This window comes from Pelodiscus sinensis, chromosome 4 (genome assembly GCF_052426305.1).
Source record: "Pelodiscus sinensis isolate ZL-2025 chromosome 4, ASM5242630v1, whole genome shotgun sequence".
NCBI lineage: Eukaryota > Metazoa > Chordata > Testudines > Trionychidae > Pelodiscus > Pelodiscus sinensis.
Window position 1 is genome coordinate 14,637,252 of NC_143055.1, and position 19,791 is coordinate 14,657,042.

Sequence of the window (19,791 nt, forward strand, 5' to 3'; positions counted from 1 at the left end):
CTAGATAGGACCCAAAATGTATTTATTTTCTTTTATTGGAATGAGGCATTATCATATTTTCTGTATCAAATTCCCATGAACACTGAAGCCAATCACTACTTCTGACTACAATATCAGATGCAGTTTTGTGTTGCATTCCTCACACTTGCCTCAAGAGGCTGGTGACACCCATATAAGCAGAAACTCCCCTCATTCATGTTAGGGCCCAAGTCCATCTCCCTTAAACAAGCAAACCTATTTCTGTTTGGGCAGCTCTTTCACTGGAACCTCCAGTTTCAGGGGGATCACAGGACAGTTTAGTATTCACTCGGGATTTGGGTAAATGAGGGAGCAGATCTGTAAACTGGACCTGGGCTGAGGCTGGGGGTGGGAGGGTGAAGATCTCTTTCATTCGTTCCTAAGAAGGACTCATTAAAATTGTTCAAGCCTGACTGGATTACATCACTTTCAGTTTCCCCCTCATTTCACTTTCTCCCCGCCTGCCTCTGTCCCTTTATTTACACCCCCTTGTACTACTGTAGCGGGAGCTGCCTTAATGATGCATGCTGATCACTTCATTCCCCATCACTCCCCTCCATGGCTTTGAAGTGTGCTCAGGTCTCAGGCCTCAGTTCAAAGGTCACTTTGTTTATTTATGCAAAGCTGGATCATCTGTGAAATGGGGCTTTCAAGGCCTCTAACATCAAAAGCTCCAAAGCTGGCCCCATCAAGTCAAAGCAGGAACTGATCTTGCATTATAATAAATTAAAGCAACTTTGTGGGTTGTAGACAAACAGGGTTAGATATTAGCTTCATAAATTGGGGTGTTGTTTTGACCCCCTGAAGAAGGGCTGATCGGAACCTACAGCTGACCTAAAAACAAGCCATTCCCTTTCAACTAATATGACAAGTTCTCAGAAAGTCCTCGGTAAATAAAATCTGATTCTGGCTGGGTAACAGCCTGTAAATATTTCCCATCCGTTTCCCTCAGATCCCAACTGTCATTCAGAACTTTGGATTTTGTTTTAATGTTAAGAAGGAGGCGGCAGATCTGGAGTTGTTCTGCTAAAATAATAATATTATTAAGAATAATATGCTTCTTGTTTAGGGCACTCTTTATCTCATATGATCCCTAAGGGTTACATAAACTACTGTACAGAAATTCCTTCACCGCATGTAGCTAGTTCTGGGTTGGGAAGGACTGCAACCCAGCTGACAGTGGAGCATGATGCATAATGGTGAGTGGAAGGGAAATTTCAGCAACTTCATCAAGATAAACTCACACTCAGGACCCTGCTTATCCCACAACACAAGGGGCCAAATTCTGCATCAAAGATTATTAAATGATGTGGCAACATTCATCCATTCTGTCCTCCCCTGAATTCTCTTCATTCCCATTCTCCTTCATGTTAACACAAGCAACAGTGGTTGATAGTTGAAAATACATAACATTTGTCACTGAGTGTTTTTCATTCTAGGATTTTCACTGTGCCCTCCTGCTGGCCCATCTCCTAAGCCTTTAGCTGCTGTGATGATCAGGCAGTCCACTTCAGAATCTCCTTCGCTCAGTATGTGCCAAAGGAAGAAGGAACTTGTAGACGGTTTAAGTAGCTCCTCTCGATGCGCTTGGCTTCCCTTGGTGTTCTATGTGCTCCCTGTCTTCAGGCTGGACTCCATTTCTGGCTGCCTAAATCCCTGCCATCTAGCATTGGGAATAGTGCAGGGAACATACATGACAATCCAGTTAAATAACCTGTAGGAAAACTGAAGAGTAGAAGGTAGGACCCAGCAGGACAGGGAGGTAGAAAATAAAAGCACCAGAAGCCAAACTATAATAAAAAGGCAAATTCCATGGTGAAAAATACAGGCAGTCCCCGACTTACGCGGATCCGACTTATGTCGGATCCGCAGTTACGAACGGGGCTTCCCAGGAGGACACGGACTGCAGGACCTCGCGGTCCAGCCACCCGTGTACTCCGGGGCTTTCTCCGCGTCTCCCTGGTCTGCAAAGCCTTGGGGAAGCCAGCAGCAGGACAGCCCAGACGCCCCGCGGCTGTCCCGCTGCTGGCGTCCTCAGAGGCTTTGCTCCCCGTCTCCCGGGCAGACCAGGGAGACTGGGAGCAAAGCCGCGGAGGACCCAGGTGGCGGGACTGCGGTGCGTCTCGATCCGCTGCCCGCGTCTTCCTGGTCTGCGGGGGGGTGGGGGCGCAGCTAGTACGCTCCCCCTCCCCCAGCAGACTAGGCTTTTCTCCAGACGCCTGTGGCAGAGCAGCTGGGGTGCTGCGGGTTGGTCCCGCAGCGCCGCTCTGGGCGCTACTGGACCAACCCAGCAGCACCCCAGCTGCTCTGCCCCAGGCGTCCCCAAGTCAGCTTCTGCTGAAACTGACCAGCGCTGACTACAGGAAGCCCGAGGCAGAGTTGCTCATCCCCGGGCTTCCTGGAATCAGCTGCTGATCAGTTTCAGCAGCAGCTGACTTGGGGACGCCTGGGGTTCTTAAGTTGATTCTGTATGTAAGTCAGAACTGGCGGTCAGTTTCAGCAGCGGCTGAATCTGGACGCCAGTTCCGACTTACATACAGATTCAACTTAAGAACAAACCTACTGTCCCTATCTTGTACGTAATCCGGGGACTGCCTGTAATGATTTTTTTTATTTTGTAAAAATGCCAAGTTCTCTGGCCACAGACTTTTAAAATCTAAGGTTCCTGATTGAGGCAACAGGGACGCTCAGTTAGAGCTATTATTTTGGGCTCTCTGCAGGCGTGGGAAGACAACCCTGCATTGGTTTATACTCAGTTCACATTTGCAATGTTATCTTCACAATTATGAGGGTTAGAAAAAACAAGGCCTAAAACATACAAGGCCAAGGATCTGTGTGCTCTCTCTTTCTCTCTCTCTCCCATTTTAATTTTTGTAGAACTTTGATTCTGTAGCACAATTCTGTCACAAGGAATGCACTGCATGGCAAATAAATTCCACAGCCACAGAATGTGCAGGTCCTACCCACAGTCTTTCAAATGTCATGAATCTTTAATGTTCATTCTGGGGTGAGGGGGAAGTGGAGATATGGTCTCAGTTTTTAAGGTCTCCTCCCTCCCACCTCCACCCCAAAAAAAGAAAATAAATGTGCGCCCAGAAAACATTCAGGTAAATAAATTGCTTTCCATGTAAGAAAGCACTGGCTCAGCTAGGATTTGACCATGGAGTTGTAGAAAATGTTACTGTTATAGACATAAAACAGGTAGATTACTGGGCTATCATGCCGCAGCTGTAATGATACGTGTTTTTTAAAGAAGAGTTGAATAGAGCATTCTGCCTCTTTAGTAGTAACTTATTTTTTTATTTTTTTAGTTGTCCTGACAGGTTTGAAGAAAACAAAAAGTCATATTTAGGTTGCTTTTGTTGCCTTGTTCATTGCTGTTATTCAGTTCATAGTTATAAATGAACAGTTCTTTCAGGTCTGCTATCTGTGCAATAAGCATTATTCATCAGATGTCTTGGATGCTTTACTTCCTTGGCTGCACAAGAAATATTGGAGCTACTGGATGGGGGGGGGAGGGAATTGTTGGATTGAAGATAATGCCCCTAGATAATACAATGTTAGATACAGATCAGCACCATTCATAAAAGTGATAGCAGAACATAAACAATTGTCCTTATCATACCAGGTCCAGAGAAACCAAGCAGAGACGGGGAGTAAATGAATCCCACCATCTAACCACGTTTGGAAACAATGAGATCCAGATTCAAACTAAGCATGTTAAATTGTGTTTAATCAGCTAATCGAGTAGTTGATGAAATCTCCATTGACTACTCGAGTAGTCGATAAGGGGGGAAACTGCAGAGCCACAGCGGGGTTAGCTCCTAGCCCTGGGAGCTAACCCCGCTGTGGCTCTGCCTTTTAAATGTTGTAAGAGCTGGGTGACTCTTATTACATTTAAAAGGCAGAGGTGAAGTGGGGGACCGGGCAAAAGCCAGGACTCAGCCTCCCTGCTGCACCCCTGCTCTTCCTCCCTCCCCAGCACTGGCTCCTGCTACCCCTCCCCTTGCTGCCTCTGGGGCTATGACTAGACTGCAAGCTTCTTTTGGAAGAAGCTCTTCGGGAAGAGATCTTCCGGAAAAAACTTCTTCCGAAAGAGAGCGTCCACACTGCAAAAGCTCATAGAAAAAAAACGATCTGCTTTTTTGAAAGAGAGCGTCCACACTGAATGGACACTCTCTCTCATGTAAGCTGTGATTACTATGGACGAAGTGGCCACCAGGGCACCTGTGCTTTTTCCTCTTTCCTTTTCTTCCAAAAGAACTCCCTCTTCCCCGTCCACACACGTTTTTTTTCTGAAAGAGCTCTTTCAGAAAAAGGCTTCTTCCTCATGTAATGAGAATTACAATGTCGGAAAAGCCCCTCTGTTCTTTCGATTTTTCTTTCAGAAGAATGGGATTGCAGTGTGTAGGTAATTGAAGGTGGTTTTTTTTTGAAAAACAAAAGTTTTTCCGAAAAAAACTCTGTAGTATAGACATACCTTGAAAGAGGGGAATGGGGAGGAGAAGCGACTACTTGAGATTCAACTAGCTGCTTACATCTCTAATTCAAACTGAAGCAATCACCTATGAGGGTGGAGCTGGATCCAGATTCAGGGCTCTCTCTAGACTTGGGCAAGCTGAACAGAGTGTGTGTTTTAAGGAGAATGTTATTTATCCACAAACAGAGGAACCTACTCATAGTGAGTTCAGATCAAGCTCGGTTTATAGAAAAGTAGCATGGAGCCACAGGTTGTTCTGTTGAAAAGTGCAGATCCAATTATAATATCCTCCCCTGAGTATGAAGCTGTTGAGTCCAAATACCAAACAACCAGAAAGCCCTTTGCTTTATCTGAGGCTCCAACTCTAAAATGTTTTATTTATTTTCTTTGGAATATGCTACATAGTTTTGGTTTTAGACTACAATGTTCCCGACAAACAGCAATAGTGAGAGATTTAATGGATCTGAAAAACCCCAGTGAAATACAGTAATTATTTACCAACTTTTTTTTTCTTTTCCACCCAGAGAGACATTTATACTATGAGTTCCTCCCTTCCCGCGCGTCCCCCTCCCCCAAATATTTTTTTCTGGGTCTTCTAGGTAACTCCATGGGTTTGGGATTTGGCTGGATAACAAGCAAAGAGTCGTCTTCAAAGGATCAAACGGACTCGGAGCAATTTGGCTGACATCAAAGGCTTGGCAGCATGTCAAGTAGTGTTGAGAATGCCAGTCAGTTAGTGTGTGTAAGCAAAGCAGGGGTTGCACATGAGCTGACATACTGTAACTTGAGGCAGGAGGCCAGGGTGGGTATGCCGCTCTTTGTACATCAAGCTGAGTAGGATTAAGATATAATTGACAGAACATTGCCACTTAAACGTCTTAACCACTTTTAAGGTGTTTGGCGGATGAACAATGGGCACCAATTCTTTCATATTTGACTATGGCTTTTCTTTTTCGTTCCCTCTTCCTTACTGTCCAAGTGGTTTTTGTGTGTGAAAAGGGATTTCATAGTTATTTGGTAGAAAACATTGCAAGATTCCATTTCCAGGGATGTTGATATTTCCAGCAAAAAATAAAGGATGGTGCTTATATTATTTTATTATTATTCAGAATGGAACCAGTTTGTCATTTGCAAGAGACTGATGCATTCATCATTTTTTCCACTCACTGCATTTAATTTTCAAAGGCTGTAAAGTTACATTTGCAAGATGCCGTGCGTTGGTTGTTTCCTACCATTCAGTCAGAGGGCTGTGCAGAATGAGCTGCTGATTATTCAAGCTGCGGATGACTCCGGGTTGCATGTTTCAACTGAGGGGGCAGAGAGGTGACTTAGTGCTTTTTTTTTTGTGATGGCACTGCCTGGTACGCAGTACCGGCATCTCCAGTCAGAGCGTAACAACTTTTTCCCCGGAGTACTAGCAACTTTTTTTAACCCCCCTCCCCCCCCAAAAAAGCACTGGGGGTTGTGTGTGTGTGTGTGTGTGTGTGTGTGTGTGTGTGTGTGTGTGTGTGTGTGTGTGTGTGTGTGTGTGTGCGCGCGCGCGCACGCACTCAGCAAGCAACTGGAGTTACAATCCACTGCACTGCTGCCTTGGAAGTTTTCTTTTCCCTCCTAAGTGACAGCTGCATGTACTTCTAGGGAAGCTTCGCTCAGAGAACCAGAAACAGAACAGAAAAACATGTTTGAGAGGGAGGGGGTGCTCTGCGTGGCATCTCAGGCATTCTCCATAGATGCTTGGGCACAGCAGCAAATGAGGGCAATGTGTGTGCAGGCATAAAACTCCTGGTTGCTAAACACACACACTATTTCCAACGTGGCAATAACTGGGGGGAGTACCATGCTGGAGAGTGAGGGTTAAATGTATGTTGTTCTTCCTTAAAATCTCTGCCAGAGCTCACTGAACTGTTGGAGCATTACCCATCTTGCCAAATGGGTGAAAAGACTAGATTAGTTATTTCTGAGAATTTCTGGACGTGTTTGTGTGTGTCCTGAATTATTTCCCCTGTACTTTGCAGTTGAGATTAGAACAAGGCTTTCCTCACTTCTAGCCTCTTAGATCTTTTCATGTGGATTTTGGGATTTGTACAATGGAAGCCTCTGTCTCTCCCAAACGCTACCTTAGGGTCACACATTTCTCTTGAGCAGTGTGTAGCATTTGCGCTCGAATTGCTGGAGTTGGGACACAGTGTCTGAAGGCAGCTTGCTGATTGGGCAGCCTTCAGTTATGGGAACAGTCCTGAGGAAGAGGACAAATTACCTACCAGGATGGAAAGGTTTAAAAAGAGCCTTTGTGCCTAGCTAGTCCCGCTCCAATATGCCTGCAGCTATTGCTAGGCCTGGAGGGGGAAGAAAAGGAGAAAACCTGGGCCATTTTGGGGTTGACTGGCAAAGAGGCAGGAGCTAGCTGAGAAGAAGAGTCACTAGACTGTCAGCCAAGGCAGCCACCGGAAATAATAGCATCTCCTTGGCTGTGGAAGTGACTTAGGAGCAGTTACTCTAGAGATAACTGGGTGATTTGAAGCACAGAGAATTTGTGTGGTTCTGGCCCCACCGAATTTAGGATGGTCCAACCCAGAGAAGCCTGGGACTGCGGCAGGGCTCTTCTCACAGCCCAAAAGGGGATACTGCTAGAGCCACCTCAGTGACTGTAGGAACCATGCCCCACACTGAATGGAAAGTCATCCAGGGCAATGCATTTAGATGCCCCTCTTGGAGGTGTATTGGGGGGGTTGACTCACATTAAGGCCCTGGACTGGGATCTGGTGGAGAGAGAAAGGGAGAGTCTGGGTCCTTCTATCCAACTGCCTTATAGATTGAAGCACCTTGACCAGCAAAGCAAAGGGGGCATCAGTCAAAGGATTCCAACCAGCAGGCCTCCAAGATCCCTATTACAAATCCCATTGACTTAATTTCCAGCATCTCTGAAAATAAGGCCACTTAATTAGGTGTGAAATCAGAATCTCAAGTCTGTCCCATGTTTGAAGACCCTGGCCTGAGTGACTTGTCTGGGATGAGCTGCAGTATAGTTAATGAGATGTCACCACTTTGTCTAAGAAAAAAAGGATTCTAATTGTGGTTCTCACAGCGATGTGTTATGAGACTTGGGTACATCTCTGAACCTCTGTTTCCCCATTTGTAAAATGGGGACATTAATATTTACTTCCTGCTACCTTTAGTTTTGTTCAGTTAGACAGGGAGTGGGGGGGGAGGGGTGTCTCTCTTACTGATGCATCTGATGAAGTGGGCCTTTGTCCAAGAAGCTTATGCTCCAATAAATCTGTTAGTCTGTACGGTGCCACAGGACTTCTCGTTGTTACTGTTTGTGTGGCACTTCGCACAACATGAGTGCAGATCTCAGTTGGGCTCTTCCCATGCTGTTGTCATAGAGATGATGAGGATAACAGGAGAACAGGACTAGATAGGCCATGAATTTGGTCCAATACATTCCTGTGCTCTTAGGTTTAATAAAAGAAATAGCCTGTCTGCTCAACATTGTTGCCTTCCTGATCAAAGCTTTGTATTCAGCACCCTCCCAGGTTTGTTTGATCCCAATAAGCCTACTTGCTCTCCTGATCTTTTATAGAAACTGCAAGGTAAAACTGTTGCCAGAATTCCACTCCTTGCACGCCGCATGACTGATCACATAAGTCTCTCCCACCTCCTGGGTTTAATTAGCTGTAATTTTGATGTATATCATTATTTGCATGGAGGGTAGAATGGATCAGCTCCTCCTAGGGAACAGTGACCAGTAAATATAAACAAAAAGGCTTTTGTCAGCTATTAATGGAAACATTTATTAATCTCCCATCATGTTAGTAGCCTACTGAAAAGCTCATAAAGCAGCAAACAAAATTGTTCATTAAATTGGCCAGGCTGCAAGCATCGGGAAGCGACTACAAAATGTACTTTTAAGTGCCTTGTGCACCACACTGCCTCCCAAAGGCAATGCGACTGCCCATCAAGGACAGCTATGTAAGGGGATGAGTTTCCAATAGCTTCTCTGTTTCCTTTCTTTGCAGATGATGCCAGCTCAGGGAAGGACAGCCCAGTGTCTGAAGGCTCCAATGGAGAATATGAAGATCATTCTGGGAAGCAGTGGGGTAAGGGACTGGGTTGTTGGGTGTTTTGTTTTTTTTGTTTGTTTGTTTTTGGCTTCCCACTCACCCTTGTGCTATCCATCGCAGTCTGCCTTGATATCACGTTGCACTGAAGGAGTAGTAAAGGCAGCGTGAGAGGAATTCAGCGATCAGATCAATTTGTATCTGTGGATGGTTAAATGTCAAAGAGAATCTCAGCAGAATGCATCAGTCTGAACAGAACTCTTCCTTTATTAAGTGTCCTCCTGCCCCAGGAAATGTAGCTGGTGATCCACATTCAAGCATATGCTATTCCTAGCATTGTGCAGCATGCTCTCTTGTTTCCTAGGGGCAATGCAATGGCCTTCCTCTGCACAAGTAGCCCTATGATTGCTGCACATAGATTCTTCATAAAAGCCATATTGAGATGTACAGTGGGATTTTCAAAAGCACACAATGCCAGCCTCACTCTGCTCCCATTTAAGACAAATGGGAGGTCTGGCTTTAACAGGAGCACTATTAGGCCAAGGCTGAGCTCTTCTGAAAATCAACAAGTCTATAATAAAGTTGAGATGCAGTTTATTGGCAAAAGAGCTCCTTTGGCCAATATATACTTAAATTCCTTCCCTGGTTAATGTACGGTATACCAGCAAGAGGGTTCTTTTGCCTGTATAAGTTATATCAATTCAATGATTTTTGCCAGCATGTTGGTTGTGGGGGATATGGGATGATTTTTTCCCCACACTTCTAATCAACGTAGATTTCACTGCAAAACTTGGTAGTATGCTTTGGTCTTTGATGTTTTTGGAAATGTGTATAAACTTTTCAACATTCGTGGGTTTTAGAACTTAGGGGTTTTGTTCATCTTGTCGTAGGCTTACTTGTGGAAACTGCTAAAACCAACTCCAAAACACAGGTCTGAACTGTTCCAACGTTTGTGGGTATCCTGAGCAGCATTCCCTTCATTTTTTTCCATCCACGTGTGGAATAAATTTTATGTGCACCTAGGCACGTGTGGATGTGCACCTCCAGTAGAAACTGATGTTACTGGCTGTGGGTGCTCTGCTAATGAATGGGCAGCATTTGACTCTCTCTAGGGCAGCTGCCCAAATGCTCAGCTTACAGGGAACACTGGTCCTCAGGCAAGGTTTGGTTCAAGCCATTCTCTACATGCCTTTTGTGGAGAAACTAAACAACTTTGGCCACTGGCCTGGGCAAGGATTTGAACTGATGAGCCAGAGGTGTTGTCACACAGTACCTCATTTTTGCATTCATGGCCCAGCTACAGCTTATCCCTTTTTCATATTTTTTAGTTTGGTTGGTCATTGGTGTTCCTAAAACTATTTCTGAGCAATTTTGTCCAATTTAAAGAGCCCTATTCAAGAATTTACTCTTGTCCAAATAGGACAGATCTGTCCAAATAGGAAATTCTAAATACAACAATGTAACAAATGCGTGGCTACGAACTTCAGGGAAGTTACCATGGTGTGAAACATGGCTGGCTGGTAACTTCCTGGCAACAGTGAGTGGAAGTCATCCTGCTTCAAAAGGACAGGCTCCTACCCCCTGAGCGAAAGATAATCTCCTCCGGCTGTTGTCAGTGGAAGGTATATGACACATCATGTTTTAGTTCTAGTTGCTACCAGGAGAGGGCAGTAAGGAACATAAACACAAGACAATTATTATGTGGGCAGTGCTAGCATCTGTTTTGCACAGGGCTACAGACAGGGTCCAGGAGCCGGTACTTATTTAGTGCTAGGAAGTTGTGGAAGAGGGGCATAATTCTGAAAGGAGATAGCCATTGTTTGTGGAGAAAGGAGTGAAAATTCAGCTATTCCCACAATTCTAGAAACCTCACAGGACAGATTCCGCACCTACCGCATGAAAAAATGCAAACAGACCTGTCTTCCGACCTTATTCCCAGAAGGGGCATGAGGCAGAAGCTGAGTTCTGTGGTAAATATGCCCCCCCCTAGAGGTAACTGTGTATGATCGATAACAATAAATCGGACATTTCTGTGACCGTTGTGTTCTCTCTTCTCTGTGAACAGGATATAGCAGGCAGGCCTGTCGACAGGGTGAGGGGCAAAGGGGGTAACTGCCCTGGGGCCTGGTGATTTAAAAGAGCTCTGGGCTCCCAGCAGCTGCTGCCACAACTGGAATGGCAGTGGCAGCTGGAGCCCTGAGCCCTTTTATATTGCTGCCAGAGCCCCTGGGCAGTGCTAAAGCCTGGCTTGCAGCGGGGGGTCAGCGTAAGTGGTGCTGAGGGCTCGCTACTCCCAGCCCTGCCCCTTTCAACTAAGGCCCTGCCCCTCTCAGGAGCATGGAGCCAGACCCTCCCCCCAACATTGCTCAAGGGCCTGGCAATTTTGTGCCCCTCCCCACCCCCCCAATGACAGGTCCCTCTGAGACTTATCCATCCCTCTGTGAGATACTCCTCATGGAAAGGAATCTGTTCAACTGCTTCCTACCAAGTCTTGCACTTGACGTTTTGCCATTCGTTATTTATTTTTCATTATACTGAATAAATCTTCACAATAAACAGCCGCTAGAGCAGGAAACCTGCCCACTCTGCCCCCTTTGATTCCATCAGCTTGTGCTTCCCTCACGCTTTGCTGTGGCATGAACTGGTGTTGTAGCAAAGTGCAGCTCTGGGAGTTTACGAAGCACACTCAGAGGGAGCAGTTGTCTAAATAGCATAGAAGTATTCTGTAATGGGGTTCTCTTGCAGGTCAGCAAGCAAATCTTTAGTAGACGATCCAGATATTGGGATGGCCGTTTAGTAAAAGCAAACTTACAGCTCTCTCGGCTGCTCAGTCTCTCTCGTTCTTTCTTCTCTCTGTGTGCATCTCTCTCTCTTTTTCCTTTTGTCAGCTGGACTCTCTGAACTTGCCCAATTCAAGCTTTTGTCAAGGAAACCTTTCAGAACTGTGTAAATGGGATCTGATTTCAGTGTCTCACACACAGGATGGAGCAGCTTTTGAGGCCACAGTAATCACTTAACCTTCTAAAAGAAAAAGGATGGAAAAAGCCTGAAAAAAGGATTATTTTACCTGTCTAGTGCCATGTCTCAGAGACGGATTGTCAGCAGGGTGAATACAGGACTCCAAACAAAGGTTCTCAAGGGATGAGATAGGAGTGAAAGCAAACTGAGCTGTTGTTAACTGTGGAAAATGCCAATCCTGTTGTACAATATTGTCATTGTGCAAGGACTAGGTGTGGAAACAAACCCTATTGACATATTTTTATGCAAGAGGAGGTCAGGTATGGGTTGTTACACAGGATGGTCTAAAATATAAAGTCAGTGATATGACTCATTAGTCAGTACAAAAAACATTAGTGAATGTGACTGTTCTGGATTTGCACGGTGAAATACTGTGACTAGTGTAGGAATTCCATCCAGCAAGAATCTGCCCTTACGTGGACTTCAGTTTGTGCACAGAGTAAATTATTGCCTTATTAAAAGATAACAATTTAGAACCATTTCATGGCTGGCTGTCAACTGCTTCTGTGCCTAATAGACAGATGCTCCACATCCATGATGAATACACCTTGTGGCCCTACTGGTGTTTGTCTCCATGACAGTGGCTAAACCACATGATTTCGAGTGCTCCCAGTGCTGAGCGGGTTAATTATCTCTCTGGAAGCATGATTGTTTTTACTGGATAGGAGGCCTCTGGTTTCAGGAGATGATCAAGGGAATACCCAGCAATTTACACGCAGAAACCTATGCAATGGGTCAGCATGTGAGACTAACTATATCAGCTGTTGTTGCGAGGACGCTCAGTGCTGGAGTTGCGTCGGATCATTAGGTTACACATGAAAGCCCCTGCATGGGGAGTGAAGCATTTCTGCACCAGTGTTTGAAATAACATGACATGCCGGAGACCCAAAAGGACAGCCGGGGGAGAGGGGAGGAGGCTGCGGCTGCTCACACAAGAACGGGCCTTGAATAGAAGAAACACCATGGGCAGCCTCCTTCCCAAAGGGCACGATGGGGTCTGAGGCTAGTCCATGTGACGCACATACAAACCTACGAGGGGCCAGCTTCTTTTCCCCCATGGAGTGAGGAGAGGACTGTATGCCAAGCCTCTTCCACTCCTGAGTGGCGAGGGGACAAAGCAGGCGTGGCATGGCAGCCATAAACCAACCTCTTCCAGATTTCAGACTGCAGTTTTTGCCACTGCTGTGAAGCAGCAAAAGAGCACTTGACTGAGCAGCTCATTCCTAATGAGTCAGATTGTATATGGGGGTGGGGAGACCCTGAGGAGTTTCTCCCTTCTTATACAAGAACAGTTGCAGTCCTTGTGCTATCCTGAGCACAGGCACTGCTCCTGGCTTGTGCCCCCAAGGACGGCTCATGGACCATGCCCCACCACACCTGGGTGCAGAGAGAACAGAGCTGATTGGATGCACATTGGGGGAGCACGCTGTACCTCCTTAGGAAATGTATCCAGACTCTCCCTGTACGCAAGGAGCACCCCTCAAGCATGGCTCCCCGAGATGCCCGTAGCTGCATCACAGCTGCGAGACACTCCCCAGCAATGTGGGCCAGTGGCTAATCGGTGCGACCTGTCCCAGTGTGTCACAGAGAAGGCTAGTCGTAGCTGCCCAGTCAACTTTTGCACAGCTCTTTTACAGACAGAGCTAAAGATGGAGCCCCTGTCTCAGGGCTCTTATGTGCCAGGTGAGAGCCTTCACAACAGAGTGCCAGCAGAGATGGTGGCAGCCAAGCAAGTTACAGGAAGGAAAGGAAGGGGTGATAGACAAAGAGAAGTGATAAGGGTGCACTGCAGGCAAGGCGCATAGCTTCTCAGCTCCCTTTGGGGCTGGGAGGAAGAGCTATTAATGTAGATTTCATTAGGCCGGAGAGGGAGGGAAGGTCACTGGAGACACGGTGGAAGGAAGTGGAAGGTGTTTGAAGGAGGAAAGGTTCATGGAGGATATATCTGGCACAGAAGACAGCAAGTGAAAAAGGGCAGGGGGGGGCTTGGCTCTGGATCGAAGAGAGATTTAAGGAAGGCGAGATACAAGGTGCAACAGAGGCAGTGCTGTGTAGAGGAGTAGTGAAGGAAAGGAGTTTGACTTGGAGGGGCAACCACTGCCTGGACTCTGAGATGAGACTGGCACGTGGCCAGAGCAGGGAGAGAGGAAGGTGAGTTTGGCTGGAGTGGTTTGGATAGGTTGGAGGGGTGCCAGATAGGTAGGCTGAAGAGGAGGAAGTTGAAGCCAGCTTGGCAGGAGATGTAGTGTTGCCTAATGAGAGTAACTGTGGTGGATTTATACCTTCTTTTGAGTCGTTCATGACAGGCCAGTCTTAGACAAGGTTCTGGCCTTGAAACGGCCATCTTTCACTACTGTAATTCTTGGGAGTTTGACAATAGATATTTTTATCGTATTGCTAAATCGGGTGATCCAGTTATTTTACAGGAAGGACACAGTACAAAACTAGTAAAGCCACATGGATAAATATTGTTTCACCCCCTTTTCCTCTGAAATTCTGTTGTGGGATTTAATGAAATTATGTAATTGAAAGTCAGTAGGAGCTGAGCACCTAAATCCGTTGGGTGCTTTGGAAATCCTGCACTTCCTGTTGACTTTTGTAAGGTCAGGATTTGGCCGGTTGTGAGCTTCCACCTGAGAACCTGTCCTTTCCTGGAGGGACAAGGTTTCAGGAGAACCTACTACCCATTGCCAAATCTCCCAGATACAGGCAGTCCCCGGGTTACATGGATCCAACTTACATCGGATCCCTACTTGCAAACGGGGTGAGGCGACCCCGCACTAGCTGCTTCCCCGCAGCAGACCAGGGAGACGCGAAGCTAGCGCCCCCCTCCCCTCCAGCAGACCAGGGAGACGCGGGAGCGGCTTTTCTCAGCAGACACCTCAGCTTGAGAATAAAGGACTGAGGGAAGTGAGGTGTGGGAGAATAAAACTGAGCTCTGGAGAAATGTTTGGCTAGAGTTTCCCCTACAATATGTACCAGTTCCGACTTACATACAAATTCAACTTAAGAACAAACCTACAGTCCCTATCTTGTACGTAACCCGGGGACTGCCTGTACAGATATAATGGAACATCACCACACCATGGTTCTGCTCACGGGTCATTTGGGATGAAGGGATTAATAGCTCTTCCTAATCTCAGAAACTCAATGATTGAATATGGGCTTTTTTTTAAAATGAGAGTACTTTTTACTATGAATTCTTCATAAATGAATGCTGGATGAATCTCAGAAAGTTCAGTTCAATATTCAGAAATCTGGATGCTCAGCTGAACGATCTAAACATCTAGATCTTGTAAAATTGGCTTGGAGTTAGAGACCAGAAATTCCTTGTACAGTTTCTCTGGCTCTATGCTAGCATTTTGGCCTCATTTGGGGAGTTCCTGATCACTCTCAAGTCTCATTAAAATCAGTAGGTGTGGAAGGTCTTTGACCCCTCTCAGGACACAACATAGCCTGACTAGATGTACATTGGGATAACAATCAACCTTGTAGAAATTTGGATTTTGCTTCTGTAACCATGTTCTCAAAAGTTTCAGAGGGGTAGCCTTTTTAGTCTTTAACTGAAAAAACTTAGTCTTGCAGTATCTTAGGGTGTGTCTAGACTACATGCCTCCTTCGACGGAGGCATGTAGATTAGCCAGATCGGAAGAGGGAAATGAAGCCGCGATTAAAATAATCGCGGCTTCATTTAAATTTAAATGGCTGCCCCGATCTGCCGATCAGCTGTTTGTCGGCAGATCGGGGCAGTCTGGACGCGATGTGCCGACAAAGAAGCCTTTCTTCATCGACACAGGTAAACCTGGTTTCACGAGGCTTACCTGTGCCGATGAAGAAAGGCTTCTTTGTCAGCGCATCGCGTCCAGACTGCCCCGATCTGCCGACAAACAGCTGATCGGCAGATCGGGGCAGCCATTTAAATTTAAATGAAGCCGCGATTATTTTAATCGCGGCTTCATTTCCCTCTTCCGATCTGGCTAATCTACATGCCTCCGTCGAAGGAGGCATGTAGTCTAGACACACCCTTAGAGACTAGCACAATTTGTAGATGGCAATGCTTTTTTTGTAAAAGCCGACTATCGGACATTTGCGTACAGTAAACTCCGTTATTTCTGGGTAAGCGCTGACTGGAGGTGCCAGTACTGCGTCTGGAGGTGCCGGTAATACATATCGGGCAGTACCGTCACAAAAAAAGCACTGGTAGATGCTATCATGAGCTTTTGTGGGCACAACCCACTTCTTCAGATGAATGGTGTTAAGGAGTCTCAGTTCCAAATAAATAACAGAGAAAGAGAGGGGGGAGGGGGCGCGAAGAGAAGGAAAAAAATGGTCAGTGTGTCCATGCTAAATGAAGCTAATAGAATGGGAACTAAGTGCTCTTCAGTACCTGGTGCTTGGTTTTTTTCTGTCATTAGGATGTGGATGTAGCGGGTCATCCACGAAAGGTCTTTGTTTAGACCTCTGATGTAGGTATCAAACTTGTAAATGAAATTAAGTTCTGCGACCTTCCTTTCAAACTGTCTTTTTAAATTGGCTTGCAATAATACAGTAATTTTGAGATCTATTAATGAGTGCCCGGGCAAGTTCTCAAAGGTGGCCATAAAACTAAGAGTAACTATGGGGCCAAATTCTACCCTGAGATACAGGTGACTCTGGAATTATTTTGACATCACTGAAATCAACGGCCAGATTTATAGAAAGAAATTCTATGGCCTCTTTAGAAGGAATTCAGACCAGTGTGGTCCATCATGCTCTTTGCTTATTGTAATCAACACTTTGTGTCCTTTGCAGCCCGGCCCAGATTCACACAACCTGCCAAAATGAGACGGAGGGTGATTGCACGGCCTGTCGGAAGCTCAGTCCGCCTGAAATGTGTTGCCAGTGGCAACCCTAGACCAGATATCACCTGGCTGAAGGACAATAAGCCCCTCACTCCTCAGGAGATTGGGGAAAACAAGAAGAAGAAGTGGACATTGAACTTGAAGAACCTAAAGCCTGAGGATAGTGGGAAATACACTTGCCGAGTGTTTAACAAAGTTGGCGAAATCAATGCGACATATAAAGTTGAAGTGATCCGTAAGTGCTGCCCCTGGGCTGAGTGGGTTATGAAGGAGGCGCTTTTACCAGGGGTTGACTTGAATAAATAGAACATTGTACCAAGAGCCGTGTGCAATGCCAGACACTGAATTCACACATTATACTAAACTGAGAGGTGTTGCAAATTTCTGCAAAGACAGAGAAACAGTTCATCAGAGTCTATTCTGGAGAAGTCAGAAGCAGGGCCAGGAAATAATAAGGTTAATATGTCTGGGGAGAACAACTCCCAGAGCAGCAGGGAGGCACAAGGGGGGAAAAAGTAGCATCTAGAGGCCGTGATAACTCCTGGTATGTGTGTTCACGAGGTGATATGGCTGCTAAAAAAGTCCGTGCCTACTGTGATTTAAGTGTCTAGGTGCCTAACTCCCTTATTCTGAGGCACTGAATTCAAGTACCCATTGGGAGTTAGGCCTGATCTCTACCCTACCACAGAAGAGCAATCTAAGTTACGCAACCATAGCTATGTGAATAATGTAGCTGAAGTTGACATAACTTAGATCTAGTTATCATGGTGTCTTGGTAACCGTGTGTTGATTGGAGATGCTCTCCGATCGATTTTCCTTGTGCTTCTCATTGAGGTGGAGTAATGAAGACAATGGGAGAGCAATTGATGGTCTCTTAATTGCATCAGTGTTAGATAAATCTGATCCACTCACTGCCCCACCCATTTAGCCTATAGTGGAGACATGCCCTCAGGTGCCTATGTACTTAGAAAATCTCACTAGGCATCTATCTGTATCTTTAGCACTTAAACACCTCTATAAATCTGGTCCTTAGGGCACATGCCATAGGGGATTGTCAGTGGGATGAACTAGACTGTGGTCCTCTGTATTTAACCATACAGAACATTCTGTGGCTCTAATTTCCTCCCTCCCTTCTTATTTTTGACGCTAATTATACTGGAGAAGCTATTCAAACTAAGCAAGGGAAAGCTTTTATTCCTTTAAATGCTGTGTGTATGATAGTGTAGAATGTTGCCATGGAAATGATTATGATGCTGCAATCTCAAGAAAGAGAAGATAAGCTGTGAGAGGGAAGATCAAATGTCTTTAATTAGCCAGGCGCAGGGGCATAGAAGACCCCAAAGCAACACAAGACAAGCATGTTGTTTGTGTGTTAGTATGTGTGCAATAGCATGATCAAGTTCATCCTGGTGTGAAAGGCAGTGATCTACTTTCTGATAGCTCCCTTTCTGTAGAATAACAAGAATTAAAAGCACATGTGGGGAATTCTGTGGTACTCTGAATGCACAAACCTGCTGGACATCTGGTATCGATAAAAATGCAGCTGTGTGAAGACAGTAAAAACATGTGTTTACACTAAAACCAGGAGCAGAGACAGGGAAATGAATCAAGTCCCATCTTAATGTCAGTTGTGGCATTTTCACTTCATCAAAACCAGAAAACACCAGGAACAAACCATTTTCTGTTTCAGAGAGTAGACCCCATTTATCTTAATTTTTATCAACCTAAAGATGTACCTTTATTTTAACCTTTATTTTCTTTAGCCTTTTCTGGCTAGGAACAAAAAAAACCAGCGACCACAGGACCAAAGCGATATGTGTATCAAAGTGTTTTCACAGGCTTCTTCCTATTTTAATAATGTGCCATGGCGTGTGTCAGGTTTTATTAAATTTCCTCCCTCAAATTTCTTTTCTCCCCTCAGTCACCTGCTTATCTGAGTCTAGATCTCTCCAGCTTCGCTCCCTGCTGGTGTGTTCCTCATGTACAGTCTTTTGAAACGATTCAGTATTTCAGCCATACTTGTCCACATACCCTGAGCTTTGGTGTTTCAGTGCTGATAGCCCCCTATACAGCCTATCCTGTCTTCCTGAAGTATAGAACATTGTTCTTTCCTCTTACCTCAACGCCTGTCCGGTGATGCTGGGAACTGTATCTTTACATAACCAGCTGTTTCAGAGAGTAGTCCCCATTTATCTTAATTTTTATCAAATTTTACAGTGCCTGCCTGAGGCCTCTGAGTTCTAGTAATAATAAATAATGGTAGGCAGGTCTGGTGAGCTACTCTGAAGGCCCTTAGGGACCCTTAGGTTTGATTTCCTATCATGGTATCTTGCTTCAATGGCCAGCAGGGAAATCTGGGAGAGCCCCTGAAGTGAGATGATCAGAGGGAAGTGCAGGCTTCCCTGCTGGCTAGGAAGCAAGATCCTCAGACTATAGCCTGCATATTGGTGACTTCTCAGTGCTTAGGACATTTATGATTAGACTAGACAAAATAAGAGTGAATGGAGGAGGCAGTGGACTACTTGACTTAGGAGGTCTTTCCTACCCCTAATGCCTACGGGCTTAAAACTTGGTGAGAGAGCCAGGAAAGTTGGTCTTTCCCATTGGCATCAGGCTCCCACAGCATTCTGCCAGCCCCAGTGGAAACTCCTCCCTGTGCACTGCAGGAAGCATGTCTCTGACTGGCTGCATCCAACAGGATCCAGCCTGCGCTCCCCACCGGTAGCAGGATAGTGCAGAAAGTGGAATTGGGGAGTGGCCTTGTCCCATCCTGTTCGGCAAGGCTAAGGGGCTTCTGGAGAAACAAGGATTGCCCTGTGCAAGGAGAGGGAATGGTCCTTTGCCTCCACTTGTTGTACCCACACAGGGCTATCAACAGTCGGGATTTGTGACTTTCCTGTGGACTCACCATAGATGCCCGTGGCTAAAACGCACGCTGCCCTCCAGATCCGGCAGGGGACGCGCAGGACTGCCCCACAGAAACATCCTAAGATTACGTACACCTGCCACCGGGGCAGAGAACTAGCATGGTGGTGGTCTGGGCCAGTAATGGGATTGGACTTTTGCCATAAGTCAGTTTCGGTGCCACCCTGGCTTACACCATCCAGAAGGGTTCCTGGTATTTTGTTCCAGTGGCAGGAAAGTGTCCCTGCGGCTTGCCCTGGCCCAGGACACTTACTTGCCCCTATTCCAGATCCACAGAATAACACTGCATGTGCTGTGCCCCCCAACCCTCCCTCTCCCATAAGGGCCCAAGTGCAGCATGAAGGCACAGGCCTTTGCCGGGGTGCTACAGAACTGCACTACGCCCCCGTGAGAGAGCTGCACCTGAGGGGGGGGCAGTCCATGCTCAGCATGCAAGCAGGACAGCAGC

The 19,791-nt window shown here is 46.0% G+C and overlaps 1 protein-coding gene across 3 annotated transcripts in view; it reads left to right on the plus strand.

Annotated features, from left to right (window-relative positions):
* FGFRL1 (fibroblast growth factor receptor like 1) overlaps window positions 1–19,791 on the plus strand; it is a 251,630-nt gene that overhangs the window by 221,430 nt on the left and 10,409 nt on the right. For all 3 annotated transcript variants that reach the window (XM_075930932.2, XM_014574652.4, XM_006111633.5), the window contains exons 4-5: window positions 8,518–8,598; window positions 16,369–16,653. In XM_075930932.2, coding sequence (XP_075787047.1) covers window positions 8,518–8,598; window positions 16,369–16,653 — 366 coding nt within the window. The remainder of the gene's footprint in view (window positions 1–8,517; window positions 8,599–16,368; window positions 16,654–19,791) is intronic.